We start from the raw sequence: 17,134 nt of genomic DNA on the forward strand, positions 1-17,134 counted from the left end.
CATTACTGTGTCATTAGGGGCATTTCCCTGTTTTTGCTTGGTATGGGGGCTGTACTGTCATCTGGGAAGGTAAAGCAGAGGCAAAGAAATAAGAGCAGTGATTTCAGTAACCTCCAGGGTCATCGGGAGCTTCACGGTCCCTGTGTTTTGATTTATAACAACTGTAAAACGAGCCTGAGGGGCAAAGCCTGTACAAGGCAATGGAGCACGTGGGTGACATTTACCCTGGTGACTGTCACTGCTGAACAACTAAAGCAACACTGGGAATAAAACAGGAGAAGCATTTACAGGGACTGAAGAGAACCTGCAGCTTGTAATGACCTCTGTGTGCTGCAGATTAAAAAAACCCACACAAAACAACCCTGTTTGAATCATTTTGGTGTTGACTCTCCAAAAATGCCCTTAGTTTTGGAGAAGGACCTGAATATACTTGGAGAAATGGATTATTCAAAATCAGTTTACTTAATTAAGTGGAACACAGCATTCTGCCTAACTTTTTAAAATCCCATCACTTTCTTGTCGAGGCTTTGACCCCCCCATGGTTTGTTCAGTGGACTCTTTCCCAGTAAATGGACCAGCCATCACCCAGCAGGCTGTGAAGGCACACAGACCATTTGGGGATTTGTCTGGATGCTGCCAGTTATCAGCAACATCTGGTTAATACAGACTGTAAGTATTTCTTAATGAAGCAAATGCACCCAAAGGCCTGAGCAACGAGCACATGGTAAATACAAACATAATTTACTTAAACAGCAATTAAGCATCCTGCAGTTATCAGAAATGTCCTGTTAAACTTGAGCAGAACCATGTCTGTCACATTGAATGGCAGCTGTTCTTTGACATTCTGATTGCAGGAAAACCAGTTGATTTCACTCCATCAATATGATCCATGATTTTTTTTTTTTTGTGAGCAGCTGTCACTGGTTTACTGAAACCACAAGTCAGTGAGAAGGGCTGTAACCAAAACATCTTTACAATAAAGTGTATGTTATATACATAATATAGACAAAGTCCTCAAGCCACAAAGAAACCAAACAAGTTCAGATTCAAAGACAGAGCCTCAAGACTTCTTTGAATGTAACAAATAACTAAATAAATTTAAACTTATTGTTGCAGCTGCAATAGAAGAAACACAGCACCAACATTTATGAACAACTTAATGAACCTGTATTAGTTTCTACTCCTGTGCAAGTCCACTGTCTGAATAAGATTTATTTTAATATCCTTATGGGGGTGCTGCCTGGGTTTAACATTTGTTGAGAGAGACTGACCTTTGGGACAGACCCTTTGCCAAGGGAACACTGAAACGATTTGGTGGTTCTTTTCTTAAGTTAACCACACAGGTCAGTACGAGAACCTTTTTTTAGATTGTCTTCTGCAGCAATGTGATTCAAAAATAATAAAACCCATCAGTTTTATGTGTTGCTAACGAGACAGGAAGAGAGAATTCCACAGAAGTCCTGGCTCTAGCTGGAGACTGAGAGACTTTTGCACTGCTAGCATATTTGGGTAATTATGCAAGTCTGAGCGTCTTTAGGGGTCTTGGAGGGGTACAAGACATTTTAGTGCTGACCCCACTGGGTAAATCATTCCTTCAGACTGCAAACCCTGGCACATAACACATCAATACAGTTAGAAAAACCAGGAGTGCTCACTGCATGGATGGGCGAGAACTCTGACTTCATCCACAGCGATGTACCCGGGGTGTCCTTTCAAAGACACCGATTCAAATATCACCTGAAACACAAAAGAAAGAAAAAAAATTCCTTAAAAAGAACACCTACATTAGTCATTTCACCACATTCTTCTCTTATTCCAATGTCTGAGTCATTCAAGGCATTTAATCACTAATAACAAAGGGATGCCAGGGCAATTCAGTCTATACATACAATGCAACTCTGTTTGGGGTGGAAAACAAAAATTCAGAGCAACACTCACTAAGATTAGAGATAACTGAGTGTGTCTCTGATTTGGAAAAGCAAAAGGTACCCTGTGTATATACACACACCTATATCCACTTTAAACACCAGTCTAAGAACACTCAGTGGATAATCACTTGACATCTTGTTCATGGAAAATGGGAGAAAGCTGTACATGGATAGAATTCTCTTACTGAATCAGTAACTGTGCCTGGATTCTGCTTGAGAAAATCTTGCTTGGACATGCAGGCCCTTGCAGGATTAGAAAGCAAATTATGAGCAAAGGACGACACTGATTCCAGTTACTGGACTGAAATAAGATTCTCCCTGATATAATAAGTTGTTTCTGCCTTTCCCTGGGTTGAGTATCATGGTCTGAGAAGGAATATTCTTAAAAACCACATGTAGCATTTCATTACATTAATGGTACACTAACTAGCATTTTTTTCACTATTTATACATCTGGATAATTAAGGCATTCCACTAATTTGGGCCTGAAAAGACAGATGTTCAATCACAGATGAACAAAAATATCGTTCCACCCTGTGGCTTTGTGATTTTTACCTGGAAAGTTGCCCTGAAGTATCCTGTATATACAGGAGTGCAGGGAAAAACAAACAAAACAACCAACCTAAAAAACTGATGAAGAGATCATTAAAAGTAATTTAACTGCTGACCTCCTCGAGGGAGGCAGTGGAGGGGAAGGTGCTGATCTCACTCTGGTGTCCAGTGACAGGACACAGGGAAATGGAACAAAGCTGAGTCAGTTCAGGCTGGACATCAGGGAAAGGTCCTTCCCTGGGAGGGAGGTCTGTCCCTGGAACAGGGTCCCCAGGGAAGAGGTCACAGCACCTGTCAGAGCTCATGGAGCATCTGAAGGACACTCTCAACCACATGGTTGGGTTTTTGGTAGACCTGTGAGGAGCAGAGAGTTGGACTCAGTGATCCTTATGGATCCCTTCCAATCTGAACCATGCTATGACTCTGCAAGGAAGGGGAAGCTTAGAAATGTTAAACTGCAACAGAAAAAAGAAAATTGCAGGTTTATTATTTAGCATCTTGTTGATTCTGCCTCTCAAATCAGTGATTCTCTTCCCCAAGGAATGAAGTGCTGTCCTTTAATACGTTAAAAACCTGAATGAGTGGAGGAAGATGTAATGGATCCTGTCCTTGCTTTTGAAAGGGATATTCCCAGTTTAATTCCATCTTACTGAAGCAATGTTCACACTGTACTGAAGTGCTCATTTTTGCACCAGTATAAGGTTTTCAAGGGCAGAGTTAATTAACACACACAGCTGGCACAGCTACTGCCATTAGAGAAGTGTTCTAATGCAGCTCCTCATTCCAGAGGAGAAAGGATTTCAGTAATTTGTGACTTCCAAAATTCACTACTAGAACACAAAGTTAACTATTTAAAACCAGCTTTCAACACTTATTTTCATTTTAAATAAAAGCTGGCATTTCCAGTCTGTCACTGTTCAGCTGCTTCTTCATCTCCTTAATCAGAAGGTTTAAAAAAGTACGAGGTTCAGCTGCTGAAATGCTGCTCACTGCAAGCCCTGGCTCTGAATATAGACCAGTATGTCCTTCCTAAGTGCAGAATTACTGTTAATAATTTCCAGAACATAATTCCTACTCATGATTCCATAACTAAGATCTGTTCCCCTGATGCAAAACACAGCCAGATGTGAGATCTCCTGAAATACATTCATGATTAAAAACAAAACAAACAAACAGACACTATAAAAACAGGTAGAACACAAAAATGAACAGGCAAAAATACAAAGCAAGAAAAGTTCAAATGTTAATGAACTGTAGAAACAAAGTTCTACTCCAGGAGAGACTGGACAACAAGGAGACTGGTTGTCCAAGGAGCACTAGGAAGCAGCAAGTCTCTGGAAGATATCATCTATCAACAAGTGTTTTGTGTTATCAAGGTCCTTGATAGGCTTTTTAGGGACCATATAAAATAACAGTGTAAAACAGGAGCCCTTGGTATGGAAATAATAATCACTTTAGAAATTAAATGTCATTCCTGATAAAAATTACACTCACAGGGAAGGTCACACAAGGCACTACTGCAACTCCCTTCAGGCTTGAATTAAAGGGCAACATTAGAGCTACAAAAATCTTATTTTAGTTTTGCATTTGTGAGAAGCCAAAAGCCATGATAAACTGATTTTCAATTTCCTGCAAGCCAAAAACTTGGGATGAAAACTACTCCAAGGCATTGGCATCAGCTATTAGTGTGTGGCAAGAGCAGGCACTGATATACAGAGAATTGTGTTTGGTTAATTCCCAATATGTACAGGATCTTTAATACAGCACAATGTAATTTAATCCAGTAACAACAGTCAGCCTCTAAAAAATCCATGTATGCTGGTGCAAAATCCACTGAGGAGACTGTTGCTGAGAATTCAGGCTATATTGTTTGACTATTTTATTCTCTGTTACACTCAGGTATTCTTGTTATTTCCCAGTTCAAACTTCCACACTGTTGGTTTTTCCTATGTTTTGCAGCATCTCTATCAAAGTGAGAAGCATGGAAGCATGCAGGCATTTCTAAAAACAGGGAACTGAGACCCAACATGAGGAAAAGGTAGGAATAAATGCTTATGGGACCTGTTTCTGCAAATTTCACACTGAGTATCGCTCAAGACCTTTTAAATTCAGCTGGAAATGCAGCAGAATGGTTGAGACAAACATTTAACGATGCCTTGCATTTAAGGAACTTCTCAGATATTAATAAAGATGAAAAAATACCAAGCTTTACTATTAAAGAAAACATCTTTAAATGCTCCTGAGAACTGCAAATACAAAGCCATTTCCTGTTTCCTTCCCAATAAACAGCCCCACATTTCAGCGCTGTGATTTACCCACAATGTCTGTGTTAGCAGCTCATCTGGTGTGGTACAACAGTTTTCTCCAGGCCTGGATCAATAACATTCCTTGTTATACATCAAAAAAAAACACTTCCTGGCAGGCTCTAGTGCTGCCCTTGGTGCATTCTGGGACTAAGTTCATCCTCGTGGCGAGCAGTAATTCAAGATTACAAGTATTACCTTTCTCCAAGAACTATTAACAGCTTTTTCTCGCTCCACTAAAAACATTTGCAGGCTGGGAATCCAAGTGCGAGTAACTCCAGGGCAGGCACGATAAATCTCCACCACCCCCTCCCCACACAGTTCTATCTCAGCAGTGTTTTTGCAGTCAGATGACTCCTATGACCCCTTCCAAAGAACTGCCAGACCTAAAACATGACCCCTGGCAAGTGGTTTGGATAAGTTTTCCACCAGTCACATCTCCAAAGCTCCAAGCAGTCGCTGAAGCCCCAGAGCCAGGATAGAGAGCTCCAGATTTTTTTTTTTTTCCTGTCAGAATTTTTGATGCACATCACAATTCAGGATGGTGAGGTTTCTGTGCACTAAGAGTATAATCCACATTTTGCCTGATGCAGACTTCAATATTTAGGAAAAATGCTGGTTTTTTCCCATGTTACCCAGTGCTTTCAAAACACAGAACATGCCTTCAGGCCTCTTGCAGACAAAGTTCTCCAGGACTGCAATTTTCATTCAAAGCTGACAGATAAATGGTAAATGTGAGGGTGGGGAGGCCCTGGCACAGATTACCCAGAGAAGCTGTGGCTGCCCCATCCCTGCAAATGTCCAAGGCCAGGTTGGACGGGGCTTGGAGCAACCTGGGCTAGTAGAAGGTGTCCCTGCCTGTGGCAGGGGGTGGAATGAGATGACCTTTGAGGTCCCTTCCAACCCAAACCACCCTGAGATTTTATTAAATAACACTCTACTGGCACACCCCAGATCCTGAAAGTGAAATGAGACTCTCCTCAGGCAGCAACACACCCAAGCTTTTGCTGTCCTGCCACCTCTGGACTCCTTTAGCAAGAAGTGTTACTTCAGGCTGCCAAATACTGATCATTTTTCCTCTTCATTTTTGCAAGCCTAAAGTTCTCTTTTCTCTTTATTTTTATTTTTCTTTAAAACCTTGATTAAATGTAGAAGCTCACAGGACTGCAGACCATCAACAAGATGGTTTATAAAATCAGGGACTGAAGAAGACAGATCACTCTCCTAGACCCCCAGAACAGTGGGACAGATCTCACATTGTAAAAGCCACACTTAAGGAATGATAATACAAGTACAAACAGAAGGAAACATCACTCTGACTCACCAAAAAGTCAGAAAGGAAGCCCCTTGCATTTTCCAGGAAGGAGCTACTCCTGGGCAGTTACTGCTGCCTTCCAAACCGCTCATTTTTGTGCTGCAGTGGAAAATTCTTGTTTGATTTAAAGGATTTTTTTTTTTTACCCAGGGAAAGCAAACTTGACCTGCAAAAGGACTTGTAAAAGACCTAAGTGAGGCTCAAGAAGCCTCACTAATGATATATCTGAGAGCAGGATCCCTCTTAGTGTGAGATCAGACTGGCTTTTCCAGGTTTTTCAAGCACTGATTACGTGGGTGAAAGATCATTTGTGTCACCTCTGCGGAGCAGCTCCGAGGAAGCAAATTCTGGTGCATGACCAGGTTCCTGTTAATTCAGATGGAGCAGAAGCTCTTCAGTGTGTGCCTTCAGAACGGGGACAAGTTGTGCACTGCCCTTAGAACACCACTCTGCACACATTTGCATCTCTTCATCCTTTCCTCTCATGGACTTATGCAAAGTACAGCTACACATCTAGAAACTCAGCTGTATTTACAGTTACAGAGGGCCATGGAAAGTGCCAATAAAAAACTGGTTTACGTGCCCATTCTATCGTGAACAAGGGGGGTTTGACTTGTTAATAACTTGACTCTCATCCATCACTCTGTGACCTGACAACAACTAAAGAGAAAGGGTGAAGTGGGAAGAAGTATGTCAAGATATAACCACTACAAATGAATTTACTTGGATGGGAAAAAGTCAGGGAGGCGAGAGCGGATTTCCAAAATCCCTCTGGCTAACAACAGATGTTCAAAGGCAAGGGAGAGAAAAACATTACAAACACATACCTGATAAAAATGTGGCCAGAAGGTACTGATGGCCAGCTCTGCCTTCACCCATCCCTCCGTCACGACTCCTGAGACATTCCATATGGGATTGCCCTGGGGGCCCCCGTTCACCTTCACGTAGACGTTGAGGGAGCCGGGGCTGGAACGGTCTCTGCTGGACAAATAATAGTGGAAGTCGATGCAGTGGGTGTCGTTTTCCTTCAGTGTGGGCAGCAGCAGGTGGGCTTTCTGCCCTGATGCTCGCCCAGAGCTGTTCACCATCATGAAGGAGCCTGCGGGGGAGAGCGAAAGGAGAAGAAAAAGTGGGTTTGCTTGGCTTTTTCGACTCTAAACAGCTCCATTTTTAAACTCCGCGATTCCCTCAGAAGCCACAAAACACAACGTTCATCTGAAGAACTCAAACCAGCTGTTTGATGCACGTTGTTAGGTAACAGAATGAAAGGATATTAAAATTGCAGGGTATATACACCAGTGGGCTCAGGGCCAGCTGGAACCACTTTAACTGGGTTACCTTAAAAATCAAAATCAAAGTACTGTTTAGCTTGTATTATTTTAGCACCTTGTGATAAAACAGCCACTCCAAACAGAAGCCCATTCCCACTTCAAGCAGCAACAAGGTTCTCCTACAGTATACAGCCCCTGAAAGGCACATTTAATACAAGGTAACAAGTGACAGGATGAGAGGAAATGGCCTCAAGTTGCACCAGAGGAGGTTTAGATGGGATATTAGGAAAAATTTCTTCACGGAAAGGGTTGTAAAGCACTGGAATGGACTGTCCAAGGATATGGTGGAATCCCACCTTTAGAACTGTTCAAAAATTGTGTTGACATGCCACTGGAGGGTATGGTTTAGTGGTGAACATGGTGTTACTGGGACTTGATGATCTTTAAAAGTCTTTTCCAGACTTAACAATTCTGTGATTTAATATGAAAACTACAACAGGCAAAATTCTCAGCTGACATTTGCCCACAAGCCCCTGCCCACTTCATGCCAATCTACACCTGTGAACCCTGGCACTTGAAACTTCTGAAGGCTGTGTTGAGAAAACCCCAATTTTCAGAACCCAGACGAACGAGGCTTGTAGGTAGAACAGCAAAATCTCGACTTGTCATAATGCAACAGGCCAATTATCCTTGTAGGAGGGAAGGCAGGCTGAATTTAGGGAGGGGAATATATAGTAAGGCAATTTATGAGTTTGTTCACCTGGAATCTTGCATCATATTAACCACGGCACTTGATGTTGAACTCACATTCTGATTCATCAGGCAGTTATTTTATGGCACATCGTGCCTCGACTCATCTCCTCGCAGATGCATCAAGGTGACAAATGTTGGCAATAAGGGAGAACATTATTTGATTCAGTTCTGTTTAAAGGATCTCCTTTACGTGGGCACAGACACTCACACTCAGAAAAAGATGGAGAAAACACCGAGGCACCGGGGCTGGGGGGAAATCTGCGTGTCAGCAGCCAGGAATGAGAATTTTTAATCAAGCACAGCCCTCTCGACACTCTCAGTTCTGATGCTGCTGCCAAGGTAATGCTACAAATGTATTTCTCTGCTGGCATCTTGCAGTTCACAGAAGACTTGAAAAGTCCTGTCTCACTTCTGACCCATTGACTTTTCCTATTCCCCATCATAGCAGGGTGACCACACAAACATTTGGATCAATTCTGTGCAGTGAACAGTCACATATTTTAAATTTATAACAGGTATGAGCAACTTTCTCTCATGAAAAAGGGTTTTTTTTCCTCCACTGTTTATATTATATATATGCATTTTGTAAAGGACTGACAAGCACAGATGCAGAAGGAAGTCAATCTTTTAAAAGAAAAAAAGAAAAAGGAAAAAAAATCATACACCCTAAAGAAAATTCAAGTACAATAAGCACAGCTGGGAAAGAGGTTCTACAAGAAACAGGAAAATTTACAGGCAAGATGGTCTCTGGCAATTCTGTCCTTCATGTTGATATGCTGAAAACCAAAATGGCCCAAATTCCAGGTTCATATTTTCTGAGGAATGTAAGAGCTGAATCCAAACTTTTCAGTTTCCCTCTAATAATCAGGATCCTGACAAATGTCCAATGCTGGTGTAATTCTGCTCCCAGTTAACCACAAAATCCTCTTCTCCAGCACCTACCATATACAGACTATTCTTAAAATTCTACCCATCTAAACTAAACTTTTGAGAAACTGAAATTTGAGTTCTGTTTGTATGATCTGAGACAACAAGATATCAGAAAGCACAACTGCCAGCAGGCTTGGAGAGGCAACAGCTTGGAAACCTGACACAGCCAGGTTTGGTAAAAGGCTGATTGTGACACTTCCACGAGCGCTGGAGCCAGGCTGGGAGAGCTGGGGGTGTTCACCCAGAGAAGAAAAGACTCCAGGGAGATGTGAGAGCTCCTTCCAGGGCCTAAAGGGGCTCCAGGAGAGCTGGAGAGGGACTTGGGACAGGGGATGGAGGGACAGGACAAGGGGAATGGCTTTAAACTGAAGGATGGTTGGTTCAGATGGGATATTGGGCAGAAATTCTTCCCTGGGAGGGTGGGCAGGCCCTGGCACAGGTTGCCCAGAGAAGCTGTGGCTGCCCCTGGATCCCTGGAAGTGTCCAAGGCCAGGTTGGACAGGGCTTGGAGCAACCTGGGCTAGTGGAAGGTGTCCCTGCCCATGGCAGCAGGTGGGACTGGATGAGCTTTAAGGTCCTTTCCAACCCAAACCAGTCTGAGATTCTGTCATCTCTGTCAATACACGGCCTGTCTCATCTTCCTGTAAAAATAAAGCAGGACTAGTCGCAAGAACCACTTTTCTCCAGAGAATTTGGGAGGAAAGACTGTAAAAACTGCTGAGTAAGGGTAGCATGGCCTAGAGGGGCACAGCACCCACAAGGTTTTTGACCAAGTGCCTCCTACAAGTGCACAGGAACCCAGAAAAATGGGGTTTTACACCATAATTGACTGGATCATGTGGCACAGCATTCCACTTCTGGGCATCTTTCTCAACTCTTCTCTTTCTAATTTGGATAATATGTAGATTATCCTACCCTAAAGAGCTACTCAGAGCCTGTACTGTGTCTAACACAATATAGTCCTGAGCTGCACTGGGGGAGGCAAGTGTTTCAGTGACAGAAAAAGTTAGGGAGTGTTTCACTTTTACAGGCTCATATATAAAAATAACGAGCTTTCCTCTGGGAGAAAAAACATCAGCTTTTATAAAAAGTTCCAAGCAATAATTACGATTTTATTTTTTGCCACCCACAAAAAATGAATCACAATCTCTTAGCAGTGACAACAGCCTTTTGTGCAACTGCTGACAATTCTGGGGAGAGTGTGGAGCCTGAATCCAGCACTGACAACACCAGCAAGTAAAGTACCCATCCACCAAAAAGCACTTAGTAAAATAATTAGTTGCTAAAAAATAGCCTTACAAACAGTTGTCACGGGTAAATTATTCACAGCTTCCTATTTATAGCATATGATTTTTTTTTTTAATGCAACACTTCTAGAGACACAGGAGGAAACGGTATAAGAACTGTGACTATCTCAAGAAAAGTCCTGATAAGAGGCATGATTTTATACAACAGTGGAAAAGACGAAAAATTTCCACTTACAGTTCCACGTCTGTCACAGAAAAGTACTCACTCTGGGTTTAAATGGGTTTGTCACCTACTGACTGTACCACAGGCCTGGTTTCTGCAGAGACCTGGTGTGGTAGCTGCCACCACAAACCCTTCCCATGGTTAGTCCAGGCATGGCCCACACCAGAGGACCACACAGAACCACCTCCAGCCTGGCCATGCTGGGGAGGAAAACCTGGGAGTTCCATCAGGACAATCACTGATGCTGGGTGCAAGGATATGCTGACCTAGAAAATTCAGCTGTGAATAAATTACACCCTGTAAATTGGTCTCCAAATATACACAATTTCACTTTTCTTTTCACAGAGTGAACTTGAGCAGGAATCCTGTCCTCTGGGACCTTCACAAAGTTGCTCTGAAGGCTCCAAGATCCACTATCCTATTAAAAATATCCATGTCCAGTGGAGCTTGTCTGGGCAGGATCCACCACTTAGGAGCAGATGAGAGATCACAATAATAGCTCCCAATAGGAAAAAAATAAAACCAAACCAAACTAAACTTGCCTTTTAAAGACAAATGTGGTTTTCCTTATTATCCTTAATAAAAACTGACATATTGTGATTCAGACTCTGACAGCCTTCTTTAGGCTGAGCACAGAATTGAAGCTGATGGGACTTATTCCCAATTTATAGGCCTGTATGTGCAAATAAAAGAGATACAATCTGGCCTGGCACCAACAAATCACTTTTCACATTCTCCACTTATACAAAGAACTGGGGAATGAATTAACATGTCGCAAAGGGAAATTATTGATCAATAGATGACTGAAAGCCTCCTAAATGTCTCCAGGCAAGAATCTGAATGAAACAAAAGATATCTTGGGGAAACTCTTATTTAGAGCTTTGCATGTCCAGTTGGGAAAAACCAGTACCAGAAGAAACAAAAATATCATTTAGCCTCGCAGTTTTGTTTACTTCCATCCAGAAATGTTCAAATGTCAAAGTCAAAACTGAACTGAAAAATTAGTTTAGTGTGGGGGAAAGTTTATCCATGCTGTGTAAAAGTTATTCTCTATGTTTATTGGATACAGAAGCATAAGCTCATTAAAACAAATTGAATATCAGGTCAATTAAACTTGGTGCTCTCGGACCAACAAGTTAGATTAATTAATATCTTGCTGGTTTTACCCTGAATAACTAAAAATGAACGTGTTATGCTCAGATGAGTCAGAAGGACGGAGGATGGGAAGACGGTAAATAAATTCCTTTTCAAAAACCCGCTCCAGCGGCAGCAACATAAAACGCCACTCTCTCCTAGTTATTAAACATACCACCGAAAATTGGGGGATTAAACCACGAAGTGCTCTCTAGCTGGCCATAAATTTCAATTTTTTCCCTGCTTGGAGCATAATGATGCCTTGATAAGCGTCCTATTATTGATGCATCTGCAGCATAGCCCGTCTTTCTGGAGCTGAAGCGCTGCTCTGTAGCAGATGGTGGCCATTGTGTTTACACATCAGCACTTTATGATTGCGTTCCCTCACGTCTGCAGTAAAAAGAAAGCTGTAATTGAGTTTTTAATGGCTTTGCACATTGTTCATTAACATTACATGAGTGTGTTCTGACAAATGACATCTGAGGAAACGTCATCACCCAGCAGACCTCGGCTGGGGCTGTTTCGCTGCTGTTTGAGAAGTGAAATTACAGCAACCATTAAAGGCTGAATGTAAACTTGAAAAGAAAGCTGTCAAAATGCTCAACTGCAAAATGAGACTTTGAAAACATTCAAAACCAGACTCAGGCACACAATGATTTCTTTAAACAGCAAGCTCCCCCCCTCAACATAAATGGATTTTCTATCAGGTGCATGAGCGTGTTTTTAGACACAGTTTTGCTTGTTGCCAAAGAACAACCCTGTCTCCAAGAAAATAAGTCTGACACCTGTCCTTGTTAAGGTAGAACAGAGCAACATGGACTAATCTGAGTTGAAGGGGCCTCAGGTCAAGCCCCTGCTCAAAGCAGGGTCAGCTGTGAGCTCACCACTGAGTCTTCCAAACCTCCCAGGGGGACTGCCCATCCTCTGTGGAAAACTTGCTCCATTGCTTGACTGCCCTCAGAGTTTTTCCTTATAACCAGTCCAAAACCTCTCATTCCAGTTTCCCTTTGTCTCTCAGCTTCCAGGCACCCACTGCAGTAAAGATTCTAAGGTGAATATTCCTGATAATCTCCTGGTAGGTAGGAATGGATTTGGGAGCTGGGATTTCCCTTTGTAGGGGTGCTCTGACTCTTTCCCAGTATTTCATCCCCAATGAACTGGGATTAGGGTCAGAGCCAGTTCACTATCCTGTACACTGACCTGGAAGCCCTCAATCACAGGTATTCCTACAGAAGGACAGGTCAAAGCACAGACCCCTCTGCCAGCCAGGCAACCTTTCCTAGGAAAGTCTCCACTGCCTGCTTTTGCACAACTTCTGATAAAGCATGTATTTGTAATACTGCAAAGTCAATCTGCATGGCACAGAACAGATATTGAAAACTATCTGTGCTATGTGTGAAAAAACATGTTTAAGGACAACGTAAGAAAAAGTCCATCTACCTCAACACTTGGTTTCCAGCAGTGACAAAGTGGCCACTCTAAGCAGAACACAAGAATCAGGGCACTGTGAAGCAGAATTTACCATTTCTGACAGTCAGCAATATCACGATTTTTAAGGTCAAAGCTCCATCTATCCCTGTCATTGATTAGCTACACACTGATCTTCTTCACATCATCTTTCTTCAGTCAGTCAGGGATAAGACTCTGCCAACAAGCTCTAGAGTTTAATTATACATTGTGCTGGATAAAATAAGTTAATATTTCTATGCACTTGCCTTAAGCTACTGTCACTTAATCTGTAGTTCCTATTTTATGAAAATTTATGATTGCCTACCTGCTCCACACTTCCCACATTTTTATATCCCTATTCATGTATAACAAGGGAACAAGGCTCAGAAATCTCTTTCCCTGACTGATGTACTACAGACATCAACATTTGTATAAACTCAGAATTAAACAAGGTGTATCTCATAACCATATCCCTTTTCCAAGTATGAGGACAAAATCAGACCCATGGGTTTTATTTCTCAAATGTGAGTCATACTGAATTAATCTACTAGTGAAATGAAAAGAGCTTGATTCACAGATAAATATGAATATAAATGGCAGGTTGAGTTCAGTATCATTCATGAGCACAATTCATTCACTTGGGAAATTGTTGGATAACAGGGAAGTATTTTTTAAAGAGATAGTCTACCATTTGTAAAGAGCTTTTCTTCTGGAAATTAATGTCATGAAAAGAACCGTGGGGGGATTTTTGGTATGAAAAATCTTCTCAGAAAAAGACTGATGCCATGTTACTTCAGTCACTGCAAATATTTGCTTTAATTATTTATAGAAAGTGAAGACTGTGGCATAAACACTTCACTAATCCTTCCTGGGAGATGAGGTGTGTGACAAAAGCGGGTCTGGTTTGCTCATTTCCAAAATATCCTTGGGAGAGGACAAGTTTGCAACTCTCTTACTTTATATATAAACCCAAATAGTTATAGAACAAGACTCAGAACTAGGAAAACCAAGTTTCCCACAGGTTCATAATTGCCAGCTGCAGACTTTTGCCTTGATTCCACTGAATTCCAGTGGGATCCAGACACTGCTGCCCATAAAATACATGTAGTTTGTTATCAAACTGCACTCCTTTTACAAGTCTTTTCCAAAATCCGAATAGTGGTGACCCACAGGCATTGCAAGATGATCCCAACCCAGGAATGGCCTCCAGCCAAGTAACAGCTGCCCTTTATCGAGCCCTGATGTAAATGTTGAAGCAAGATACTGCATCATCTGCAACCCAGATGGGAAATATTAAACCCCTGAGAGAAGAAAAAAGACAAAAAAATATAATTGATTACACAGAAAGAAAAAAAAAAATCACATTTTAGTGTCTTGCTGGTGGATCAAGAGTCACCAAACCCTCTTCAACTACAAAATCCAGATGAGAAGTGATCAAATGACTGATAAACCAACAAGTGCCTAATTAGCAGAGGGATTTAGGGAGGATAATGGGATTGCTGCAGGAGGTTGTGGAGCAGGGAGCTGGGAAGGAGCCTATTTGTTAATGGGATGCTCTTTTCACCTTGCAAGAGTATTTAAATCACCACCCAAAAACAGCTCCTTCCCTGCTGTTGTTAAAAAGCATTTTTCTTATAATGTAACATGCTAACTGCACCACTGCTCTGCAGTTACAGTCATGTGGCAACTGTTCTGCAAATGACAGAGTCCCAGAACGGTTTGGGTTGAAGGGAATGTAAAGATCATCTCATTCCACCCTCTGCCATGGGCAGGGACACCTTCCACTAGCCCAGCTTGCTCCAAACCCCGTCCAACCTGGCCTTGAGCACTCCCAGGGATGGGCTACCCTTACACAACGTGCATCTCATCCCTATCTCTAGGCTCCACTGTTATTTCCAGAATTTTCTCCCCACATTTCATAAATTTTTCATTAACAAAAGCCCAATTGGTGAAAGCCTGGGTTCACCGAGGAGCAAAAAATTGCATGTGCTGTAGAATCAGAAACAATTCTATAAATCTCAACAGTGACAAACTTTTTAATAGATTCATTGCCAGCATTCAGAGTTGCTAAGGTCACTGCAGCAGTATCCCTCACCAGTGTCCTTATTCCATTATTTATAAACATGGCATGAATTGTTTGGCAGTGCTATTATAAAAAGAAAAAAGCCCATTAGCACTGGAGCTACAACAGTCTATCAAGTAAAGGCATCTTATAATAATAAACATACAATTCTCTGTAAACAATAGACAAGAATTCTCTGCAAATTTAATTATCTTTGTTACATCATTTTTCAAAACTGATGAAAACGTAAACTAAACCCTGGAAACTGTTTATTTGCTTTTTAATTCCAGCAGCCTGGCAACTACTTATCCTACCAATCACTATCCTACCACTTCGGTAAAACACAGGCAATTGATTTAAACACTTAATAATGTTTAGGTTATTAAATGGACAAACAAAAAAAAAAAAGGGGGGGGGGGAGGAATGGCCATCATTCAACATAATATCTTTGTTTATAGACATCACAAATCTCCTTCTTAGCACCCAAGAGCTTTATTACAGCTGAGCCTTGAAAGTGAAGGCCCACAGAAATGAGTTGTAGGGACTCAAGTTGGCCTCTGCTCAGAGCCTCGCACACAAACACTGTCCAAGAAGGCTCAGCATTCAGCTGAACAACAAATCTGACCTCACACGATTTAACTTGTGGCATAATCTGCTGCCAAATGCACCTTTCTCTCATGGAAATGGCAGTATTTCAGTAAGTCTCAATAAACACCCTCTGAAAAATTCGCATCAAAAATTTAAGTTCAAGATACGTAACTGTGAAATGGTTTGGGCTGGAAGGGACCTTGGAGGTCATCTCATTCCACCTCCTGCCATGGGCAGGGACACCTTCCACTAGCCCAGGTTGCTCCAAGCCCCGTCCAACCTGGCCTTGGACACTTCCAGGGATGGGGCAGCCACAGCTTCTCTGGGCAACCTGTGCCAGTAATTAGCATAATTTATATTAAGATGCTAAATAACTCTCTTAGGATGAAATAACAACAACAAAGGAGTGTTCAGAGATAGTGATCAGTAAAGACTTCCTCAAAAAAGTAATTGATACTTATTCTGCAGCCCTCAGCTTTGTATCCAAAGATGGTACTTACTTATTTTAAAAATTAAGTTCTGTATCCTATTAAAACACAATGGTTAAAAATACAAATCTCTCCAAGCAGGTAGATACAGACTCAAAGAAAATGTGTTTTATATTGGTGAATATAAGCAACTCAATAATTAAATCACTGCATCTCAGCCATTGCAACGTGAGCTCCTCAGAGGGGGCAGCAAGACTAAGTCAAAAAAAGTCTGCTGTTCCTCAGCATAAAAACTGTCAGCAGAAACATGATTTGAGATGCCTAAATGTACATGACACGCACAAAATCAGGATTAAAACCTCTGTTTTCGAATGCTCTCTTTCCCATTAATGTCTGATATCTGTAATGGTCAAAAGACATGAAAAAAACCCCTAATAACCCATGATTATCCTCACAGACTGTTGTGCATTATCCCCATACAATGGCTGATCAATTAAGCCATTACAAACTCGACAACAGTCCTTTGCCAGGACAGCCTTTGTTCTCGACTTCTATTTTGTGTTGACCTTATTTTCCAACTCCGACTTTTCTTTGAACACATCCTTTTATTTTCACCTAATTCTCTCCTCTAGCAACATTTTAAAAGCTGAAGGACGCAGGACTACAAACCGCATTCTGCCTTCTCCTCCCTTCCCAAGGACGCAGCAGATTGCTCCATGCAGCCTCGTTCGTGAGGGCTGTGTGGATGGATGGCTCCAGGTTCATAATAAGGCTCGATTTATCTGGATTTAATTTGGCTACTCTAAAGCCACACTACCAGGTGGTTGTCCTGGTGTTGCTCAGGGTTCTCAGCACTGGCCTACTGGGTCTAAAAACGTCCTGCTGTGTCTCCAACGCCTTGAGAGACCATCAGCCAAGACAGCTCTTACTAAGTTAATAAACTGTGATTAT

At 41.8% G+C, this 17,134-nt stretch overlaps 1 protein-coding gene across 14 annotated transcripts in view; it reads right to left on the minus strand.

Moving 5' to 3' along the window:
• Window positions 1-17,134, minus strand: part of PTPRT (protein tyrosine phosphatase receptor type T) — a 432,724-nt gene that overhangs the window by 264,739 nt on the left and 150,851 nt on the right. For all 14 annotated transcript variants that reach the window (XM_050313539.1, XM_050313547.1, XM_050313541.1 and 11 more), the window contains exons 3-4: window positions 6,926-7,197; window positions 1,656-1,737 (exon numbers count right to left, since the gene is read on the minus strand). In XM_050313539.1, the coding sequence (XP_050169496.1) occupies window positions 1,656-1,737; window positions 6,926-7,197 (354 nt within the window). The remainder of the gene's footprint in view (window positions 1-1,655; window positions 1,738-6,925; window positions 7,198-17,134) is intronic.

Source organism: Myiozetetes cayanensis, unplaced genomic scaffold, assembly GCF_022539395.1.
Source record: "Myiozetetes cayanensis isolate MyiCay16 unplaced genomic scaffold, myiCay2020 scf19, whole genome shotgun sequence".
NCBI classification, from domain to species: Eukaryota; Metazoa; Chordata; class Aves; order Passeriformes; family Tyrannidae; genus Myiozetetes; species Myiozetetes cayanensis.